This window comes from Anastrepha obliqua, chromosome 4 (assembly GCF_027943255.1).
Source record: "Anastrepha obliqua isolate idAnaObli1 chromosome 4, idAnaObli1_1.0, whole genome shotgun sequence".
NCBI classification, from domain to species: Eukaryota; Metazoa; Arthropoda; class Insecta; order Diptera; family Tephritidae; genus Anastrepha; species Anastrepha obliqua.
In genome coordinates this window covers 116,175,001-116,196,445 of record NC_072895.1, presented here as the reverse complement: position 1 = coordinate 116,196,445, position 21,445 = coordinate 116,175,001, and the positions used below count along the sequence as shown (strand labels likewise).

At 34.6% G+C, this 21,445-nt stretch overlaps 1 protein-coding gene and 1 non-coding gene across 2 annotated transcripts in view; both read right to left on the bottom strand.

Annotated features, from left to right (window-relative positions):
• Positions 1-205: 205 nt before the first annotated feature.
• Positions 206-21,445, bottom strand: part of LOC129244380 (potassium voltage-gated channel subfamily KQT member 1-like) — a 23,604-nt gene continuing 2,364 nt past the window's right edge. Inside the window, exons 2-16 of the mRNA XM_054882001.1 lie at positions 21,073-21,197; positions 5,833-6,021; positions 5,630-5,764; positions 5,483-5,565; positions 5,238-5,413; positions 5,056-5,181; positions 4,877-4,987; positions 4,617-4,810; positions 4,243-4,391; positions 4,119-4,189; positions 3,787-3,914; positions 3,461-3,554; positions 808-1,004; positions 599-702; positions 206-351 (exon numbers count right to left, since the gene is read on the bottom strand). Of these exons, the coding sequence (XP_054737976.1) occupies positions 239-351; positions 599-702; positions 808-1,004; positions 3,461-3,554; positions 3,787-3,914; positions 4,119-4,189; positions 4,243-4,391; positions 4,617-4,810; positions 4,877-4,987; positions 5,056-5,181; positions 5,238-5,413; positions 5,483-5,565; positions 5,630-5,764; positions 5,833-6,021; positions 21,073-21,197 (1,995 nt within the window). The 3' untranslated portion in view covers positions 206-238. The remainder of the gene's footprint in view (positions 352-598; positions 703-807; positions 1,005-3,460; positions 3,555-3,786; positions 3,915-4,118; positions 4,190-4,242; positions 4,392-4,616; positions 4,811-4,876; positions 4,988-5,055; positions 5,182-5,237; positions 5,414-5,482; positions 5,566-5,629; positions 5,765-5,832; positions 6,022-21,072; positions 21,198-21,445) is intronic.
• Positions 14,588-14,712, bottom strand: Trnal-caa (transfer RNA leucine (anticodon CAA)). Its single transcript has 2 exons — positions 14,675-14,712; positions 14,588-14,632 (listed from the first exon to the last, which is right to left on the bottom strand). It is a non-coding gene; the product is annotated as a tRNA-Leu (tRNA).

The window sequence follows — 21,445 nt, the reverse complement described above, 5'->3', positions numbered from 1 at the left end:
ATGCTGTGGCCCCAGAGCATCTTATTTGCTGAAAGTGCCTTGGCAGTCAATGTGTTAAAAAATGGAAAAAACAAGCAGGAATTTTTCATAAAAAGAAAACAGAAGAAAAAAAATTTAATAATAATGTATTTATTTTTATTTTATAACACAGAAACTTACAAACATATATTCATATTACTACTAAGCCTACTTTAGGGCACTCAACTTTTGATTACTAATCACTCTTTTCACTTCCACTTCACGTCCAACCCAAGTACGCTTCCACCGAAGCATAGATACCTTCACTGTATTCATCCTCCTCATCGTAACTATGCCCCTCCTTTGCTTTGCCCATGTCATCTAAAAATATTACTTTTGCCAAGAAATTATAAAAAAAACTAATTTATTAATATATATTTGACTTGAATAAAATACAACAACATAGCATCCATTTATAAATAAATAAGTACGAGTATTTACAAGTGCACGAGTGCAAACGAGATGCAGTGAGTACACAACAGTGATCACAAATACATAGAGTGCGTGTTGGTGTGAGAGGGTGCAGAGTGCAGAGTGAGAGAGACATGGAGAGTGTGGAGAAAATGCTAAAGTTGTTTACTTGCACTATCGGGCCGCTGTTGCGGTGGCGGTAACTTTAGATCGCGATGTGGTGGATAACTTATATTTGCCGGCAGGTGTGGCTGATAGACGATTGTTGGGAGACTGATGCGGAGAAATGGGAAAATGAGAAGAGAGTTGATAATTGTGGGTGATTATTCGAAAATATACGTCACTTTAAAGGACTTAAAAACAAATTATCTGGCAAACCTTGATCTATTCGCATTCTTAGCCTCCTTTACTGCTGCGGAAATGTTTTCCTTTTCCCTCTTATTGATCGACTCCGCATTGACGGCTTCGAGTATTGGCGTCAAGCTTGACTCCTCTGCATTATCATTATCTTTTCGTTTGCGATCCTCCATATATTGTCTGATTAGGAGATCTAATTTGTCTTCAATATTGCAGACCTAAAGCAATGAAAATGATTTAACAGTGAGTAAAGAATCAGATAAATTTTAATGGATAGATAATAGATAATGGAAAATATGCAGATGAGAGATAAAATATAAAATATAATAAAACGTAATATATTTTCATGCATAGCTGCGTGTCTCCCTTCGCACGCGTCCCCAGGTGACGGATCGGGGGCCTTGTAGACATGCGAGGTAGATGGGAAATAAAATACCACCTGCGAACAAAAACAAGCACACACCTGCGTGGAGGTGAAGATAAATAACCTTTCAGCAAGCAAGCGTAGATGGGCCAATAACCTTCCTAATGGTTAATGGTTAATGGTTGTAAAGGGTTAAGGTATGGCCCTTTAGCACTGCGACCATTATTGATCTATTGTGCACCCTATGCTGTCTATTGACTGTTACGTATGCTTATGAATTGTACCAGCTCCTTCTGAGGGAGTGATTGGAGGTCTTCATCTGTAAGCATGAACTTGTTTAAAAACCTTTTCCTTCTTTGCGTCAACCCCGGACATTCGATAATGAGATGTTCTATAGACTCCTCATCTTCGCAGCAAAATCTGCAGGTGCTGGTGTTAGTTATGTCTAATTTATGTAAGTGTTTGTTGCAGGTGAAGTGACCCGTGAGGGCGCCTGTGAGAGTGCGAATGCTCTTTTTGTTTAACGTGAGGGCCATGTTAGCTCTTTTAGCGTTGAAACTTAGGAACTTTTTGGAGTGTCTAAGACCCTCTACGTTGTTCCAATGCTGATTTAATAGAGTTTTGGCCCAGTGTTTTACTTTTTGTTTCAGGCTGTTTTTGTTGAATCCGAACATGAGACTAGGTCCGATGAAGCTTGCATCTGCCCCTTTTTTTGCTTGAAAGTCTGCCTTTTCGTTGCCGTCATATCCCTCATGTCCCGGTACCCAAATTAATGAGACATTGTTTTTGGATGCCAGGTTGTTGAGTGCCTTGTGGCATTCCAAGAGGGTTTTTGAGTTGTAGGTATAGCTATCTAAAGCTTTTAGAACTGATTGGCTGTCCGAGAGTATTTTGATCTTTACTCTCTTGTGGTTTCTACGTTGCATAATGTTTGTTGCTTCCATTATTGCGTATAGTTCCGCTTGGAAGATGGTAGTGTCCCTGGTGAGAGTGAATGATTTGTGGATTCTGGGCCCCACTACTCCTGCTCCTACCCCATAAGGTGGTTTTGATCCATCAGTGTACCATTTTTGTGAATCATCATTCATCCATTTCGGGTTTGTTTTCCACTCGATCCTCTCAGGAAAGGTAACTGTGTATCCTTTTGTGAAACAGAGGGTTGGGTCAATGTGGTCTGAGACTTGAGCCATGCTTATGGTGTTTTTGATTTTATTTAGGATACTTAGGTGACCGGTGAGGTTGCCTAATTTGAAATTTTCTTTCATGTGTAGCATGAGTGCTTGCGTAGCTGCTTCCTCTTGGATTGCTATATGAAGTGGTGGGAGATTAAGGAGTGCTTCCATGCCAGCTGTTGGGGTAGTTCTCATAGCCCCTGTGATGCATAGGCAAGCAAGCCTTTGTACTTTTCCCAGTTTGGTTATCGCTGTTAGATTTGATCCACCATACTAGTGCCCCATACAGTATGATTGGTCTAACCATTTGGGTGTATATCCAGAGGGCCATACTAGGGCTGAGGTCCCAGGATCTTCCTAGTAATTGTTTGGTTGTCCACAAAGATTTCGTGGCTTTTTTTGTTATATTATTTATATGTGATTCACAAGTGAGTTCTTTATCTAAGGTTAAACCTAGATACTTGACCTCTTCCTTTAGTTCTATCACTGTTTTATTTATTTTCAATGTAGGAAACTCTAACTTTTCTTATGAAGGGGATTATTGTGGTTTTGTTAGGGTTGATCTACAGCCCCTCCTTTTTACACCATTGTCATGTTGCGTTCAAGGCATTTTGCATTAAGTCTGTTAGTGTCCTTTCATGGTTGCCTTTTATTATAACAGATATGTCATCTGCATAACCAATGGTTATAAATCCCTTGTTGTTTAGGTGCTGCACCAAGTTATCAACTAGTAGGGACCATAGCAGTGGAGAAAGAACCCCTCCTAACTGAAACTTCTTTTGCTAATGAATCCTCAAATTTTCTGCCTCGAATAAAAAAATCAAATCAATCGACGATGACCTTCGGCTATCGCATTAGGACTATGATCGGATTCTGGAATGTACGCTTAGAAAAAGGGATGACAATGTTGCTAGCCTGGCCCTGTGTTGGAACTCCTTTCAAAAAGCGGGCCGAGAAGTGGGTAGACCACGTATAATCTTGAGGTGCTCAACAGAAGCTGAAATGAACTATCTTGGTCTTACGTGGAAGGAACTGGGATGTGTAGCTCAAATTCCCGTCCACTGACGAAGAGACGTAGTTGACGCCCTGTGCTCCAATAGGAGTTACAGGAAAAAACTATAATAATATAATAACTTACTTGTCTCTCCACCTTCACCACTCTGGAAGCCAAACAAATTTTAGTGGCATCTTTTATTTTTGGCGCACGCTTACCGCCCAATATAAGATCCAATCTGAAAATATAAATGAAAGCAAAATAAATAAATGATATAAGCAAAAGAAATATGAAAAACGCCGGAATACTTCAGAACTATTTTTTATATTAATCACAGCTCGTTTGTAATGTAATATTTTGTTTAATTAGTTAGGTATTTTTGGAATTTTTTTTAGTTTTTACTACATATTATTAAATAAAAGTTTTTTTCCAAAAATTCAATTATTATATATTTAGTATTTTCTGCATACCTCGCATGTATGTTTTTCACCCGCATTAATAGGTCCGCATGCCCAGCCGCATACTGCTCCAGTACATCCTTCACATCGTAGGGCTTTAGAGCTTCTTTGAATTTTCGGCGTGCGACCATGAATTTCAGCTGTGCGAGTATATTTGAAAAGAAAAAATAATAATAAAAAATAAAAAAAATTAAAATTTAAAATAAAAAACTAAAAATGAAATCAGAATGGTTTTTTAAGTTTAAAAGTCCCACACAAAACATTGAAAAACAAAGGAAAGCTAAACAAGTTTTTCGTTTAAAAGTTTTAAAGTTGAAGCAAACTTAATCTTAATCCACACTCACCATTCTTATAAACCTGATAGCAATTTTATGTTTCTTCAGCAGTGTGTTGCATTTTGGCGTATAGTCTTCATCTGCAGAGAAAAATACTTTAAAACTAAATGTTTTTATAAAAAAAGCTGCTTACCTGTGCTCTCCACAGATTTATCATTGAAGACCGAGAGATAACGTCCCGACTTCGCTGACTCAATATGCAAAATATCGGCTGGATAATGTATGGTTTGGCTGCGGCGACGGCGACTAGGCAGACGTCTCAATGGACTTTGAACTTTGAAGCTGGCGGGAAAGAAGCGTGGATTCAATTTTTTGCAAATTTCAATTCAAATTTCTCTAAGCTATTCTACGATGAAGTAGTAAACCTGCTGACTAAGTTTTCTAAAATCAGCTAACCACAGGCATATAAAAAGGGTCTTACATCTCTATTACAAATTAGGTATGCGTGACCCTTGACTAGTGAGAGACTTAAAAATTCCAATTTTCATAAACATAAACTTCACTCACGAGCTAGTCGGGCTTGGCATCTGTATTGGTATTTCATGGATTTTCCAAGTAGCTACCGCTGTGGAGTTCTCATCAGCCGCATAGTAGCGCCAGGCGGCTTGAATCAATCCGGCAGCTGGCTGGAAACGGCTAATCATATGTTTCTGGCGTTGTTGCTGTTGAACTTTCAAAGCGAAACCGCTACCCAAAATGCCCTAAATGGTAGCAAAATATCTAAATAATGAAATCAAGTGAAAGTAAAAGCTGGGTTTTTGACTCACCGCAGGCAGCGCAAAGAACGAGTAGCTCAGCAAAGTAACAATGGAACCGATAACTTTGCCCTGCCAGGTGATTGGCACTGAGTCACCATAGCCAATAGTGCACATTGTTATCTGAAAGAAAAAAAAGCTGAAATTACATTCTTCCATCTCGACGTTACTAAGCTCTGTACGCCACTTACCACACCCCACCACAAAGCTTTGCCAAAATTGCTAAACTGCTCATTCACATCCCGTTCAACTAAGTAGACCAGAAAGGCGGAGAACGTCAAGCCGAGAAAGCCGATATAAACCGAGGTGAGTAGTTCCTGAACATTAAGAGAATTCATAAGAAACAAGCCAATCCAAAGCTCTGCCCACTCACCTGTCTGTGCGCATAGACAACACTACCCAAAAGTTTCCAGCTACCGCCGCGTCGATCGATGCGCAGCATTCGTAAGATCTGAAAGAATCGCAGTGCACGCAAAGTGCTGGTAGCAAAAACGCGCCGTGGCGCACCCTGCCCCAAAGCGATCACTGAAGCGGCGATGGTAATAGTATCTGTAACGAAAAATTGGCAAATACAATAAAAACGCAAACAGCAATAACTTTCGAACGCTTGTCACCAACCTATGACGCAAAATGTGCCAGTCATAAACTTTATGCGGCCCAAGAAGCCCTGATAACGTGAGCGCACACCCGCCGACCATAACCTACAAGAAAGTCGAAAAGTTGTGAGAAACAGACTTAAGATACCGAATGGACTAAACTACCTACCGCACTGCGAACTCCAGTGTGAGCCAAAGCACCACCAGCACCTCCATGCGATATAGCGAAAATGATGCCCCGCTCTCAAACTCGGGGATTGTGGCGAAAATGCTTAAGGCTAGACAGGTGAACACCATAAAGAATCTGCGAGGTAAGCAGAAAGAGTGAAACATTAATGAACTCCATGAGCGATTGAAGGGCAATAGACTTACACCATAATGTGATAGCAAATGGCTACGAAACCACGCGGCCGCTCTAGAAAATTGTAGACACGCCCTTGTATGAGCCGGTAACGTGCATCGCGTCGATGTGAACCGCGTGTGTAGTTAATGGATTGGAACAGCGACATTCGAGGTAAAACAAGACGCCTGTGTGTGGGCTTATATTTTTCTTTACATAATCTGTTCAAATGATAAACCGCATAAATTGAAATAAAATCATGGAATTATAGTTAGATTCAAAGAATTCTGCATAAAAACTACTAATATAAAATAAAGGTTCTTTAGTTGTTAAAAGTTGACTTTTTTATTTAAAATATTAAAAAAAAAATGAGAGGAAATGGCACGCTGAGTGGCAGATAACGAAGTTTCGCACCGATGGCAACCTCGAGCCAGTAAAAAAATGGTAATAAAATTCCACTAAAATCACATAGAAGATCCGAAAATTTCATTAAAAAAATGTACACCCCCTTAAGTGACAACTTTCTGCCAATACTCGGCGAGTTTGTCCATATTGACGCAAAGTCGAAAGGAGCGAAACGCGTACTCACGGTGTTTTGAATTCAATGGGAATTGGAAAAAAAAGCTTCTTAACCGGCTTGCAACACTGAAAGATCTTGAGTAGTATTGAACATGACTAAGACGGGCTCTGAGGCCAACTTCTTTGGAGTGGCAACTTTCTGCGGCCATCAAAGCCACTGGTAGCAAATGGGTTACTACAATCCACAAGCGAGCTTGGCAGGCTGAGAGAGGCTGCAGATGAACTAAACTGATGTTACCTGTCATGTCCGATCGACTGTCGCAAAGCCTCCTGTCATTAAGCTGAAGGGAGATGCACATGAAAAGGGTGGGCATCTCAGACAGTGTACTCTGCCCAGCTTGTGAAGAGGTGGATGAGACGGCGGAACACTTCCTGTGCGTCTGCTCCGCCTTCGCTCGAATCAGGTTTGAGATTTTTGGCACTGATGTGTTAAGAAGCGAACACCTTGGTTCCTTGGTACTACAAGATCCACTTTGATTTCTTTGGAGATCGGGTAGATTTAAAGGAAATTAGAAGGAAATCCAAGTGTAGTACAATGGACTCGATTAATGTCTGAGTGCTGCACTTGCTAGTTGTCCCGACAAAAACAAAATTTGAACATACAAATGGAAGACGCAGATAGTCTATAGAGAGCAACTTCGTAAAGCTACACGAGGACCATTAATAAGGCATATTTGGCGAACAGATCAAGCGTGCCCATTAAGCACACCAAGTGGAGCTAAATCCGTCTCCAGACCTTCCTCTTCCTCTGCTACCAGCAACAGATACCACATAGACTACTTTCAGAGCTAGAGTCTTTATATTCCTGCAGACCCAGACAGTTTACAGGCTTACATTAAACGACATTCATCGAGAGCCTCTTATCACCTTTCTAAACTCCCGACCACCGAATGCTTTCATCAGAATACCCCCACCGTCCCCCATCGCAAACGAAGAGCTTCAGGTACCTCGTGAGACTGGCGTAACATTGGTTCAATTACGTTCTGTATATTATAGCAGGTTAAACACCTACCTACCCAAAATCGACCGTGACATACTCAATATATATCAGACATGGGTAAGGCTTTCTCAAGTGGGCATCAAAATTACCAAAGTGAATATTTTGCGATGAAATTCAGCCAGGACTGAGTTCTATCATCCTGAAGCACACTCAGAAAATTTTGTTGTAAAATTCTAAATAGTTTTTTTTTTATTAACTATCGAAGTTTTTTGCAGCGCTTGAATAATTATCACATTTCTCGTAAAGTAAGTATCCGATTACAACGATTTTTCAACTGCAGACTGATAAAGGATGATATTTTCCAAAAACGTTATTTTTGTTCCGAAACTTGAAGTTTTGTTTTTGTAAAAAATTTTTTTTAATAAACAATTAAAAATTTAACTAATTTCTGCGCCTCTGGGATGAAAATTTTTTAAGGATATTAACGTAATAAACATCTGTGCATTTATGTATGAAAAAAAATGCGTGCAATTCGAAAAGGATTAATTATAATTAATTTTTTTGTGCCAGAATGTTATGTATGTGAAAGTGCCATGCACGATACTAAGCACCTTTTCGTATACCCAATTAAACCCGCTAGGTATACTACTAGAAAGATAGACGATGACGATCAGTGACTATGCCGCACTGGCAGATTTTAATGAACTGGTACAACAACAACAATCTATCCAGTGGAGCCGCTGGATTTTTATTCACTGCACCATTTCTATGTTGAACAGTTCATTTTCTACCGTCTGCGATATTTCCTGTCACCCTTACATAGGTCTAAGCATTTTCCGCAGAATCTTTCTCTCGAACGCTCTAAGTGACGCATGTTGAGGGCCTTGTAGAGTGTTAGTTTTGTTCGTCGAGAGCGGGCTTTACTACTCAGTTGCCTACTTAGCCCAAAGCAGCGCTTATTGGGAAGATGAATCTTAGTTGGATTTCAAGGCTGACATTATTCTTGGCGATAATGCTGGTTTCTAAATAGATTCAAAGTTATCACTATCAATAGTGTTGTGGGCGCCGATAGACGCGTGCTCCGACCGCTTCGTCTTGCCATGATTCAGTGCCAGACACATTACGCGTTAACCCTAGGTTTTCCAATCTAAAATCAACTGAAAAATAATTTCTTCCAAATCGCCCAAGGAACGTAAAATTGTCAAAGACATCGTTTTCAACGCTCTTTCTCACATTGAGGTATTTCACGAAGAACTTCTACAATCTGGAAATGGATCTTTCGGGTAGACCAGCTGGAACCACCAAGGGTTCACATCTAGCCACGACAAAGTTACTAAGAAACAATGAAATTGATTGGATATTAAAAAAAAAAGTTTTATTTTTCAACATCTAGGGGGCGATGTTGCGTAATAACTGTCAAGAAAATAAATATTTGCTCCGATAGCCAAACGGCAATTAGGGCTCAGGGCTAAATGGGCTCAGGGAATGCCTTACTTCACTTTCGATCGCCGCCGAATTCTTTCATATGAGGCTGATCCGTGTACCTGGTCATAGCGACATTGCGATAAATTGCGAAACGGATTAGCTGGACAGACAAGGGACCTGCTAGGTAGTGTTGCCACGAAATAAGAGGATTGGGATGACGTTGACAGCCTGCGCTCTACACCTAGAACGATAAGCTTCACGTCAGCTCAGCGAACACTGGGCAAGTACACAAATTTGTAAACTCACGAAATCCCTCCGGCCACGTGTAGATCAGAGACGTTCGAGGGATCTTTTTAGGATCCTCTTTGCGTCAGTTGTATAGAAGATGAGGTGGAATCATCTCAGCACCTTATCCTTAGCTGGCTTGCTCTCGCAGGACTGAGATATAGGCATCTTGGTTGTCACTTCTTTCTTACGTAATCCACGAATACTCAAATTTCTATGTCCTAGTTGGAGAGTATGATTTTTCAAGGTTTTTGTTTCATCGGTAACACCTTCGCCCCAAAACTCTTTTCAGAAAATAGTGGAAAAGAGCTCGATTTAGAAAATATGCTAGATGACACCACGCGTTTCTCAAAAAGAAATGTCGTCATACCCTCAATGGCAGGCAAACCAGTCTTAGCGTTCTTCCCGAATTCGAACTTTCCTGACTTTTCAATGGCCTCTGAGATTTTGTGATGAATCCATGTTGCATCCATAGTAAATGAAAAAGAGCAAACTTTTCTTCGAAACGCTAATGAACTTTTTTGGAATGGAAGTGAAGCGAATTGAAGAAGTGCAGTTCACGCACTTTTACTTGACCTTCGCTTCGTTCCGCAGGTTTTATCACCATTCTTGTTGCGGCTGGCGTCACTCACGCTGGTACAAATGCACCGAAAACAATTAAGGATGGTTTCAGTCGATGGTTAGAAGATCATGGAAAGCTTCTCAGGCTTTGTTGGTTTGATTGACGTACGATACCACTTGCAAAAATTATAAATTTTCCGATTGGGTGATTAATTTTGCGCCACCTTAACACCTATAACACGTGCATACAACACAAAACAAAAACCTCGAATGTGTACGAGAGAAGAATCTTGTCGAGGTCCTATGCTTCCGAGCTGACTGAACAAGGATATAAAAAAAAATAAAAAACTTTATTTATTCTAAAAAATATTCTTATATTCACTTGAAGTTTCTATAATTTTTTTATTTTTTGATTGTTTTTGGTTATTCTTTCTTTATCAAATAGTTTCTATTAAACAGTTTTCATCTCACATTTTGCATTTTAAAGGCAGCTGCTTAGTAATTAGAGTAAAAATTAGTTTTATGTGATTTTAAAAAAACTTGCCCCAATTTGAAATTCTTGTCATAAAACTTAAAAGTTTCATTATTTTCATCCATATAGTCGGGCATTTTGGTTTAATTTCTATTATTTTTCCGCTTCGAAGTTTTGCCTTTTTCTTTAATGCAAAAATTTTGCATTAATGAATTCTTTTCTTTTGAAAAATATTTCACTTATTTTTTCGCAATTTCAACCCTTCAGGCCTTTCAACTCCTTTGAAGGAGCAAGCACAATTTTTTTTAACAAAATCCGCTTTCACACACTCCAACCACTTTTTGCAAACTGTTTATATCTCCCAACTCCTTTACACTGTCTTCAGTCTTTACAGTTCAATAGTAAAATGAACCTTCTTGAAGGTTACTTTTCCAGTCACCCCGTCAGTCAAAGGCCTCGCCTACAATAGAAATCTACGACTTTTCACACACCTTACTATCAAAGCCACTATATTTTGATGCGTTGCCTTAACTCTATAAAATTTTTATGACACCACCCAGCCCGCCCGAAACCCATCGAAACCCGTCAAAACAGATAATTTCCATTTATTTACCCAGATCAATGAATACACGACATTAAAATGTTAAATTGAAAATAAGTAAGCAGTAAGCGGTTTATTATATTCAATTTTTGTTTCTTTTATGCAGACAATTATTTTTATGTTTATATTGCAAATAGTAGGCGAGTTCTGTACACAAAGGTTGGGTGGCGTTTGCTAGTTGAAAAAAATAAAAACCCATCTTGACAAATTAAATACATTTATAAATTTCCCTGCTCATCTGCTTGCATTTTCATTCTAATTTGTGTAAAAAATTTTTGTTTCTGGCAGAATAGATAATGCTTTTAATACTTCGGTTTGGTCGTTTGTTTCATAGCTCGGTCAAGCAGATAGCAAACTGTCAACGCGTCAGAATGCTAGTCATAAATTTTTAATCAATGCAAATCATTTTATGACAGCGATGATACACCTTTCGAAAATTAAAACTGAAATTTTAATCGGCAAACGAACATACATGCGTAGCTATGCACGCCTAGGTAGGGCCTAGTCCAAAAAAATTTGATTGGCTGTTTCGCAAAAAAAAAAAACACAAAAAACACAGAAAAAGCGAATAGATGGCTCGAAAAATATGAATGCATTGCAAATATAAATATTTATATGTGTTATACAAAACGTTAAGAACACTAAAAAATGCTTACAGTGATGAGAAAAATAATGATTTTACATTAATTTTGTCCATGCCGCGATTGTGTTTACAGTCTGGTTTGGTTTAAACTATGGGGATTCACCAAATGCCTGAAATTACTAGAAACTTCAAATTTATTACCGCTAGGATGGACCAGTGCTCTCCTTCGTTAGACCCAAGTAGCTTATGCAGCCGCGCATTCTCTTAATAGAATATCGGAAGAGATGTAGCAGTTGGAAGCTGCATATTGAAACGCTACCCGAATGGTTTTATATTTGAATGAAAAGTTTGGCGTGAAAGTCTTCTACAAGGGACACTCCATTTAACTGAAATTTAGACTAGCTGGGTGCGGGAATACATTGCAAGTAAAAAATGTTACTGTCATTAAAGAAGCAGTCAATTGGCTGCTGACTATTGCAATACTCTTTAAGGCGTTAAACCATTCTAGAGCGTCAAAAGTTAATCCAATTTTCGTAGTTTTTTATCAGAAAACAGTGAAAACGTTAAAAAGTTATTTATAAGTCTTTATTTCCTATACTTTGGAGAGTAAAAAAAATATAATATTTTTTAAAACTAATTTAAAACAAATACCAATTGAAAAGGTGCGGGACGGAACCTGTTCTAGTGGGAAAAGCATTCTTCTACAATTTTCAACCTTGTACAAGAAAAAAAATTACCTAAAACATATATACTATTTATTACAATTAGAATTTTTAATATGCCCTTTTTTAAACAAAATCCATTTCTTCATTGCTTTCTGTTTTTTTTAAATACTAAGCAAAATTTTTACTTTAAGCTATTTAATTAATTTAAGAGCTATTTGTATTTTCCTGTACTCTCCCTTTAAAAAATCTAGGTAGGCCCAAAGTGATTCAGGTATTGCCAATATTACAAAGACCTCAGGAGCTGTCAATAGAGCGTCGAAGTTAATGGCATCATTCTCTGATCGAAGGCTGACAAATCCGCAACTCTCATTAGTGGAGGGTCTTCATTAGGGACGCACTACCCGATAGAAATCCATGTGGAGAGACTAAACGTAATTTCAAATAGAGACTGTTGAGGAAGAATCATTTCATCATTCAAAAATCTTTGCTTGCTTTTAATTTCTTTCTCAATTATTGCTCATCACTGTGCGTGGAAAAATTTTGCTAGTCAAATATATTTTTTTCGAATACAAGTTGCTTTGTGCAAGGTACTAAAATCCAATGGACTAAAAAACTTATTTCCTATACTCACGTACAAATTTACGTTAATTACGTTTAATTTTTAACGGTGAGTTAAAAAAATATGGATTAAAAAAATGTATATTAATTCGATAAAAATATTGAATTGAATTTATTGCTTGAATTAATTTTAGATATTAAAAAATTTTATAAATTAGAAATTGCAAAATAATTATATAAAAACTAATTATTTTTTTAGAAATTGAAACAAATTTAAAAAGAAAAAATTAAAATTAAAAGAGAAAATTAAAAAAAATGTTTTAAATTTTAATAAAAAAAATTTATTGAAAAAAGAAAATAAGTTCATTAAAAAAGAAAGTTAAAACAGAAAATTAAAAAGAAACTGAAGAGGAAAATTAAAAGAAAGATTACAAAAACAATGAACATTTTTTTAAATTAAAATAAATTAATTTAATTAATAAAAACAAAGATTAAAAAAAGTGGTTTTGTGTTCATTTTAATTAAAAAATGTAAATGTAAAAAAACGTAAAAACATTATAAAAGAAAACTTAAATTTAATTAACAAAATTAAAAAATATTTAAAAAACAAAAAAAAAAGTATTTTTTAAGTAAAAAACCAGATTTGAAAAAATAAAAAAAAGGATTAGGTTAGGTTAGGTTATAGTGGTAGTGGCTCTGCACAACCAACTCACTTAGTCCTACAGGTCCGTTGTGACACCACTGTGCTACACGGGAACCTCATTTACCTTGCTTCGTGGAACCATTTTGTGGCTCTTATGAAACGTAGTATTGATCCCAACCCCACGCCAGACAGCTCTGTAAGAGAATTAAAAAAGTATTTACCTAGACACCTGCTCTGATTTTAGCTAGGGCTGGACAATTGCAAAGGAAGTGCTCAACTGTTTCTTCCTCATCCTCATCTCTGCAACTTCTACAATATTCATGGGAGAAAACTCCTAGTCTTCAGGAATGCCTGCCAAATAGCCAGTGACCGGTTAAACAAGCCACAACTTTCGAGATATTGTCTCTTGAGAGACTAAGCAATTCCTTTGTTCTTTTCTTGTTTATTTGCGGCCCTAGTACCCTAGCTGTTAGACACGTATCTTCATTTCTCCATGACCTTTTGGCCTCTTGGATAATGCTGTTTTTTTATTATTAGTTTACCTGTGGCCATGGGTATTCCAATGGTACTTTTATCACTGAGTAGTTGAAGAGCAGTACCTTTTCTGGCTAGCTCATCAGCTTGACAGTTTCCTTCAATATCGCTATGCCCCGAAACCCAAATAAGGTTGATCTTGAAAACGTCACTAATATCATTTAGGGCCGCCCGGCATTCCTCTGCAACCATCATTGATTTGATGGCCGCCTGGCTATCCGAGAATATATTTATAGTTGTTTTTGTTACGGCGAGCGTATTTAGATATGTAGCCACTTCTTTTATATCTAGAGCCTCTGCCTGATAGACGCTGCAGTAGTCTGGTAGTCGAACGGATAGTTCCAGTCTTAATTCCTTCGAGAAAACTCCATAGCCAACCTTATCGCCTAGCTTGGAACCATCTGTATGAAAATTTAATTCCCCCCTTCTCCATGACTTTCGACGGTATACTCGTCTTGAAGAGCATTTCAAAGGTGAGTCTAGGGACTATTCAGAGAGTACAAAATAAAAAAAGGACTAAAAAAATGTAAATAAAATAAAAAACAGGTTAAAAAATTTAAAAAAAAAATTAAATAAAAAAATTTAAAGAAAAAGATTTAATGAAATAAAAAAAATTCAAAAATATTAAAAAAAAGATTTAAACAAATTAAAAAATGATTTAAAAACATAAAAAAAAATAAAAACAAAATTTAGTAAAATTAAAAAAAACGATTTAAATACTATTCAAAAAAAAGAAAAAAAAACCATTAAAAAAAAGGATTAAAATAATTTTTAATTAAAAAAAAATCAGAAAAAATTAAGCAAATAATAAAACATTTGAATAAATTAAAAAAGATTAAAAATTAATTTGAAAAATTTTAATTTAAAAAAATTTTAAAGTAAAAAACAATAAAAAAACACTTTTAAATAAACTAAAAAAATAAAAAATAAAAAAAAATTCTTGTCAGAAGTGGGATTCGAACCCACGCCCTCAGAGAGGACCAGAAAGCTCCATATAAACCCGTTTCTTCTAAACAGGTAAGTTTGCACTTGAGTCTGGCGCCTTAGACCGCTCGGCCATCCTGACACTTAACAACTCGCCGTCAAAGTGTGCATATATGCCCAATGCCAGCATTTGAAGTAGAAACTCATATACATTTATATACTCGCACTTTGTATATATTTATATATTATTATATATTTTTTGCTTAATCTGTTCCTAATTTCTATTGTATCTGGTGATATATGACTCAGAGCACACGTTGAATTTTGGCAGTCAAGTGATAATAAACAGCTTAGGGTGTGTTGATAAAAATAAATTTAATTATCTAATTAAATAGCAAAGCGAATTGAGTTGTGTATATTCTTGCTGGCAATAATTGTAGTAATTGTTTGTATAATAAAAAATAAAAAAAAATTAGTTTTGAAAAAAATTAATTCTTGTTGTATAATAAGGTGCTTAGAACTGGTCTTAAAGCATTTTTAAATTTATTTCTAAAAAAAAAAACAAAAACAGAAAATTATTTATTTAAAAAAAATCATATTTATAAAAATATAACAAATAGTGGAATAGGAGGAAAAATTTCTGGATTTTTTTTATTTTTTATGATATAAAGTTTATATGGTTTTTTTTTTTAAATAAAGAAAGTTAAAAATTTATTTATTTATAAAATTTATTTATTTATATTAAAAACAGAAATATTATTTTTTTATAATTATTTTTATGGTTTTCCGAAGAATTCCCTTTACCTAGATTTTCAATGTAATTCAATTTAAATTTAATTCAGTCTGTGATATTACAATCTTACAGACTAGAGTTCAAAATTTTGCGGAGATACTTAATACTAAATTTGTAAAATGGAAAATGCAAAACAAAAACCTATGAGAGATAATTCAAGAGACAATCTGAAAGTAAATATTTCTTGGCTAAGAAACATCAATTAAATCGAAACAAATGCACTGCACTAAATAACTAACAGGGACTGCATGGACTTATTGTCAAATTTTGATCAACTCTTAGTTTCTGATTAAATTTGGTATTTGTTTTTTATAAAATTATAGTTCAAACTACAAAAAAATTAACATAATCCAAAGTTTAGGGTTAAAAATTTTTAAAAATGTTTTAATTTATTTTATTTTAGTTTTTAAAATTTTTTTAAAGTATTTTAAACGTTTCAACCAGAATTTTTAGAATTCTTCTGGGTATGCAGATTAGAGCCCATTGAATTTTAATATAATAAAATACAATTTTAAATAACTACAAAATACAGTTTGCTTATAATTTATTGTCAAGTTTTCGGAGCTTAATTCTCACACCTGATAGTGAGTGATATGAATTCATTGCTTAGTGACTGAATAAATCCTTATTTTTCGACTCTTTTACTTCGTAGTGGACTTCTTCTTAGCGAATTATGTAACTTCTTGTTTAGTAACCGAATGAATCCTAACGGTTTCGACTCTTTTACTTCATAGTGGACTTCTTCTTTGAGAAAATGCGTACTTCAAACACATAAAAGCCTATGCGAATGGTGTCTGAGAAAAGTCAGTCGTCAGTTGTATCTTTTAGAAATCTCTGCGCAAGTACTTAGGTTTTTTGGATTTAAGTGATAAAGGCGTAAACATTAATATGATTTCAGAAGAGGGATATAATTTAGTTTATTACTAGGTGCTAAGCTTAATAGAAAAATATATGTATGTATATTCAGTGCAATGCAGCCAGCAAACCAAGAGAGCCGCCTGTAAAAACTTGGCCTGATGCAGTTTTCTTATTCTGAGTATACATAGCTTTCCACCTATTATGATGAATTCGACATTCGGTATGCGAAAAGACTTTCTGGCAACTCTAAAGGATATTAGCATCGTCTTCAAGGTCAGTCTGGGTTCCGGGACATAGAGATATTGAAGGAAGTCGCAAGGCCGATGAGATGGCCAAAACGGATACTAATCTTCCACTGCTAGAAAACAAAGGCAATAGTGGACCTCCTATGGCAACTTGCAAATTAAGAATAAAAAAATAATATTCTCCAGGAGGTCAATAGGTCATGGAGAGCAGAAATACTTGTGGCTGCAAATAGGTAAAAAAAAGTTCTGGAGCATTGATCAACTTCTCAAGAGAGAACAACTTGAAGTTCGTCACTTATGTCACCGGTCATTGGCTGTTAGGTAGGCACTCTTCTAGGTATGAATATTGATGAATGAATCCTGAATGCTGCAGAAGTTATAGAGGAAAGAAACAGTAGAACACTTCGTCTGCAATTGTCCAAACTTAGCTAGGAGTAGAGCAAAGTTGTTAGTTGATACTCATTTGACTCTCTTACGGAACTATCTGATGCTGGGATAAAACCTATACTAAGGTGCATAAGAGCGTCTAAATGGTTCCATGATAAATATACACTGAAGTTCCGATGTGGCTCCACAACGGGCCTACATAGTCTAATTGGGTTGGCTATCCTAACCCGACTGCCACAAGAACCTAACCTAACCCTAACATCCAATGTAATGAATACTAAACAAGAATCGAGTACTAGAAGTCTTTTGGGGAAGGCAGCTTTAACAGAAAAAAATAGCTACAGAGAGGTTTAGAGATTATTTTGGTAGTTTTGACCAATCGGCTATTCTTCAAAGAGCGATCTTTAGTGAAACTGGAGACAATATAGGGTTCTCTTAATTTAAATTTTAAAACTAATCGGCCTTTCTCTGGCTGACTGATTAGGATAATTCAAAGTGTCTTTCAGTTTTTTGCAGCTCCACATCCAATTTTGATGAGAACATGCAAGCCACGTCCATAGGCAAATTTCTTCTATTTCTTTTGGAAACTCAATCTTTTGAATAAAGACAGCGCGACTATGTAGCCTTCTCTGCTGTTTTAGAAATCTCATTCACCCTTTGTTTAGGCCTTAAATGCAATCTAGTAACAGTTTGCAGTCGTTCTAAAATCGAGTTGATTTTTAAGATTTTTTTTTTTGCGCACGATGTTGAGGATTTTCTTTCATATAAAGCGCATGTTCGGAAGTCTTTTATATGGAAGAAAATGTTGAATATTGTAGCAAAAAAAAAAAATTGTTAAAAATCAACGAGATTTTTGAGTGATTTCCGTCATATATTTTATTATAAACAAATTGAATGAGCTAAAGATGTTAAAGATTTTGTTTAGGTAAGGTTAAATGGCTGCCCTTGCGCTGGGCCCACTGCATTTCGTTCGTTGTGAAACAGAAGGAAAAGAACCAGTGGAAAAAGGCAAAAGGCGATTTGGATTAGAGGTTGACGATCAACAGTAGCTAATTACGTTCACAGATGTGTGATATTTAAACCCACAATATACGCAGGTGTAGCAAAAAAGTGAGAGCCCAGATGTTGAAATCTTTACCCGACGAGAGCAGGGCAGCTGAGAAGAAGGTGCTGAGATGATTTTACCTCATCATACAGACAGCTTCTGCAGAAAGAACTTGAAGCAATCCCAAGTCTCAGCGCATCGGCACCTAACGGACAATGTCCGGATACGGACCACATTCGAGAGGTCTAATTAAGTGGTTGAACATTTTGATGATAATTTTTTAAAATTTGTTAAATTTTTTATAAATTTTATACAAAGTTTGGAAGTTTGATTTGTGGGTTTTTTTTTTAAATGAACTATATTTAAATAATAAGTGAAAAAATTTAGCATGAAAAATATTGCGAATATTGTAAAAAGACAAAATGGCTTTGTGGGCACAAGTGTAAGTCGATTCGATTTTCCTGCAGTTCGAAAACAAATTCAAACATATATGATTTTATTAATGAAAATTCTTTTAGAAATATCTTATTAATGGGCTTGGAAAAGCTTAATATATATTAATTATTTTCACACGTACAAAACAAATCTCCCATAACACCTCTATGAGCGCCATAAATCTTTCACACACACACCGGCTATTCTCATGAGCAGCATGAAACCAGATTGCCACTGCCACGTAACGGGTTAATACGACTCAAAGCGAGTGCGCCATTATAAACAAAAATAAATCACTTGGTAATTTGGTGCGCCGAAAATTCCAACACAAAAGAATTGGAATTTAAGAAAAATCCACATATTAATTTGTCACTCTTATACAGGCCGTCTACTGTGGATGCTCAGAGAGCCTACCAAGCGGTTGAATGTGAGTATGCGTGGTGGGACATGTTGGTTGGTTGTGGGTGTGTAGGCGACCGCAAAAGCCAGCAGACAGCAGATTAAAATGTTTTCTTGGGGTATAAAATGTGCGACGGAAATGCTTTCAACGCATTACTTGACAAATTAAATAAATAGGCAGACTGGTATTTTTTTTAAACTAAAAACTATTTTATCAAAAATAAAATATTTTATAGAGAAAAATAAAATAGAATTGAAGGAAATATGAATTAAGGAATATTTTAAAAATTAATAAATCACATTTCAGAAAGCAAAATTAATACCCTAATTAATGACTAAAAAAAGTAAACTAAATATTATCACAAAATAATCTATGGCTGTTAAATAATCAAAAAAAAGTAATCAAATAAAATGGAATTAAATTAGCCTGCAAAGCAAATATCAAAAAACGTACAAAAATTCAAAAACAATGAAATATCCAAAATCTAAAGGCGCAAAAAATATAGAGACTTTTGTTGGTGTGAATGCAAAGAGTTTTTCAGAACAATTTTTTTTTAGAGAAATTTTGTTTCAAACTAATTTAAGCAGTTAAAAAAAATTAAAAAAACGATATTTTATCGGAATTTTTTTGAGCAACTGGATTTAGGATTTAACGCAAAATACTTAAGCTTCAGATAGAAGCTTCAATAAAATTTTATTTTATTAATTTTTTATTTTTAAATCTTCAAATAAATTTTTTTATCCGACTATTATTAAATAAGTCAGTTACATAATCAGCTTCAAAAACTTCAAGAAATGAACGCTTAATTTATCTTCATATCTAACAAATTTTCAGACCTCAATTTTTCCTACATTCGAGTGATAAAATTTCAGAAACAAATTTTCATTAAAAAAAAAATTTACAAAGCTTTTAAAAATCAAGTAAAAAAGTGAGTTTTTAAGCTCATAAACTATTGAAATATTTTAGATATTAAAATATTAAGAAAACCAATCGAACTGAGCAAAATTGCTTCAAAAATATTTAAAAAAAAAATAAATGAAATACGTTTGAAATCAAAAAGTTCAAAAAAAGTACAAACAATTTTTTTTTCAGTAGGCTTAAGGGCTAGATGCTATAGCTGCTAACACAAATGGCTTATAAAATTTATTTTGTAAGTTAATTTTATATAAATATATAAAAAAATTGTTAAGAGTAAAATATTATAAATATAGAGGCTGTAGTTAAAATTTCCAAAAAAACTTTGGAATTTTTTGGTTTATCAAACTACTTTCAATTACAATTATTTAGCAAATGAAAGTTTTTTATATAATTTATGCAAAAAATTGGGCTTAAAAATTTTTAAGTAGTAAAAATTAGTTCAATTTTTCTAATCATAATTTAAGTTATTTTTCAAATATACAGCTTAGAACTTAAATTTATAAATTTTAAGAAAACCTAAATTAATCCATTTATTACTTTTCACAGAAAAATATCTAACTTATAAATTAAAACTTAAAAAAATTAATATTAAGGAAAAATTTTTTTTTAATTTTTATGAAAATATTGTATGCTACATTAGTACAGAAAATTTTTTATAGAGTGAAATACTCACATAAGCTATAAATTAATAAAAATTAGTGAGTTTTTTGTAAATTTTTTTTTTTTAATGTGATCAAATATTGTATATAATATATAAAAGTATTCTTTCATTTTTCTTAAAAAATGTACAAAAAAAATAACTAAAATTAAAACTTCAAAAAAATGCGGATATATTTTGGTTAAAACAAATTAGTAAATAAATCAAATTTTTTTCAAAAACTTTAGAATAAATTTCTGCAAGAAAAACTTTCAACCATTTTTTTTCCAGTTGAATTAAAAAAAACGCAAAATCATTAGTAAAATTATGACTTGCTACAATAAAATATTGCAGCGGAAGTATTTTGTTCAAAAAATTAACAAATAGATCAAATTTTTTTCCGAAATTTTTCATAGAATAAGTTTCTGTTAGAAATAATTTAAAAGAAAGACCTTTCCCAGTTAAATTTAAGCAAATTCAAAATCATTAAATTATTAAAAATAAAGAGTTAAAGTAAAATTATTACGCGCCACAGTAAAATATTGCAGCTGTAAGTGTATTAATATTTTCAAAAATTTGATTTATTACAAAAAAAATTGCATTGAAAAAACGAAACATTTTTCATATGAATTGCAAGTATTAGTGGTCTTTAAATATACCTGGCCAACACCAAAGGCCAATTATATTTAGCTCCCCAATACTAGAACGCTTTCCGTAAGCATTCAACTTAGACACTTAATATGATTTAATATAAATTAGCATAAATTAACATCGCCTTACTCACCTCCTTCCAAAAGTCAAAAATTTCGCCCTCAGCACTTCTGAGATATGCGGCAGTCGTATGGAAACGTAGCGCGATTTTTCACCCCAATAAACAACTCTTCGCCAACCATCAACCGCACAACTCAACTATTTCTGTTTACAATATGCACCCAATTTGCCACGCTTAAGAAACTTTACAAACCAAAAGAACAAAATAAAAACATAAATATATAAAAATATAAAAGCTTGCCTTATTTTCCCGAACTACTCACTTGTTTTGGTATTGAAAACGCAAAACTACAAAACGCCTTTCCCACCGACAAATTCTTATAATATTCTCAAAATGCTACAAGTCAATTGATTGGCGTCATCTAAGGCCATTAGTAACAGGCGAA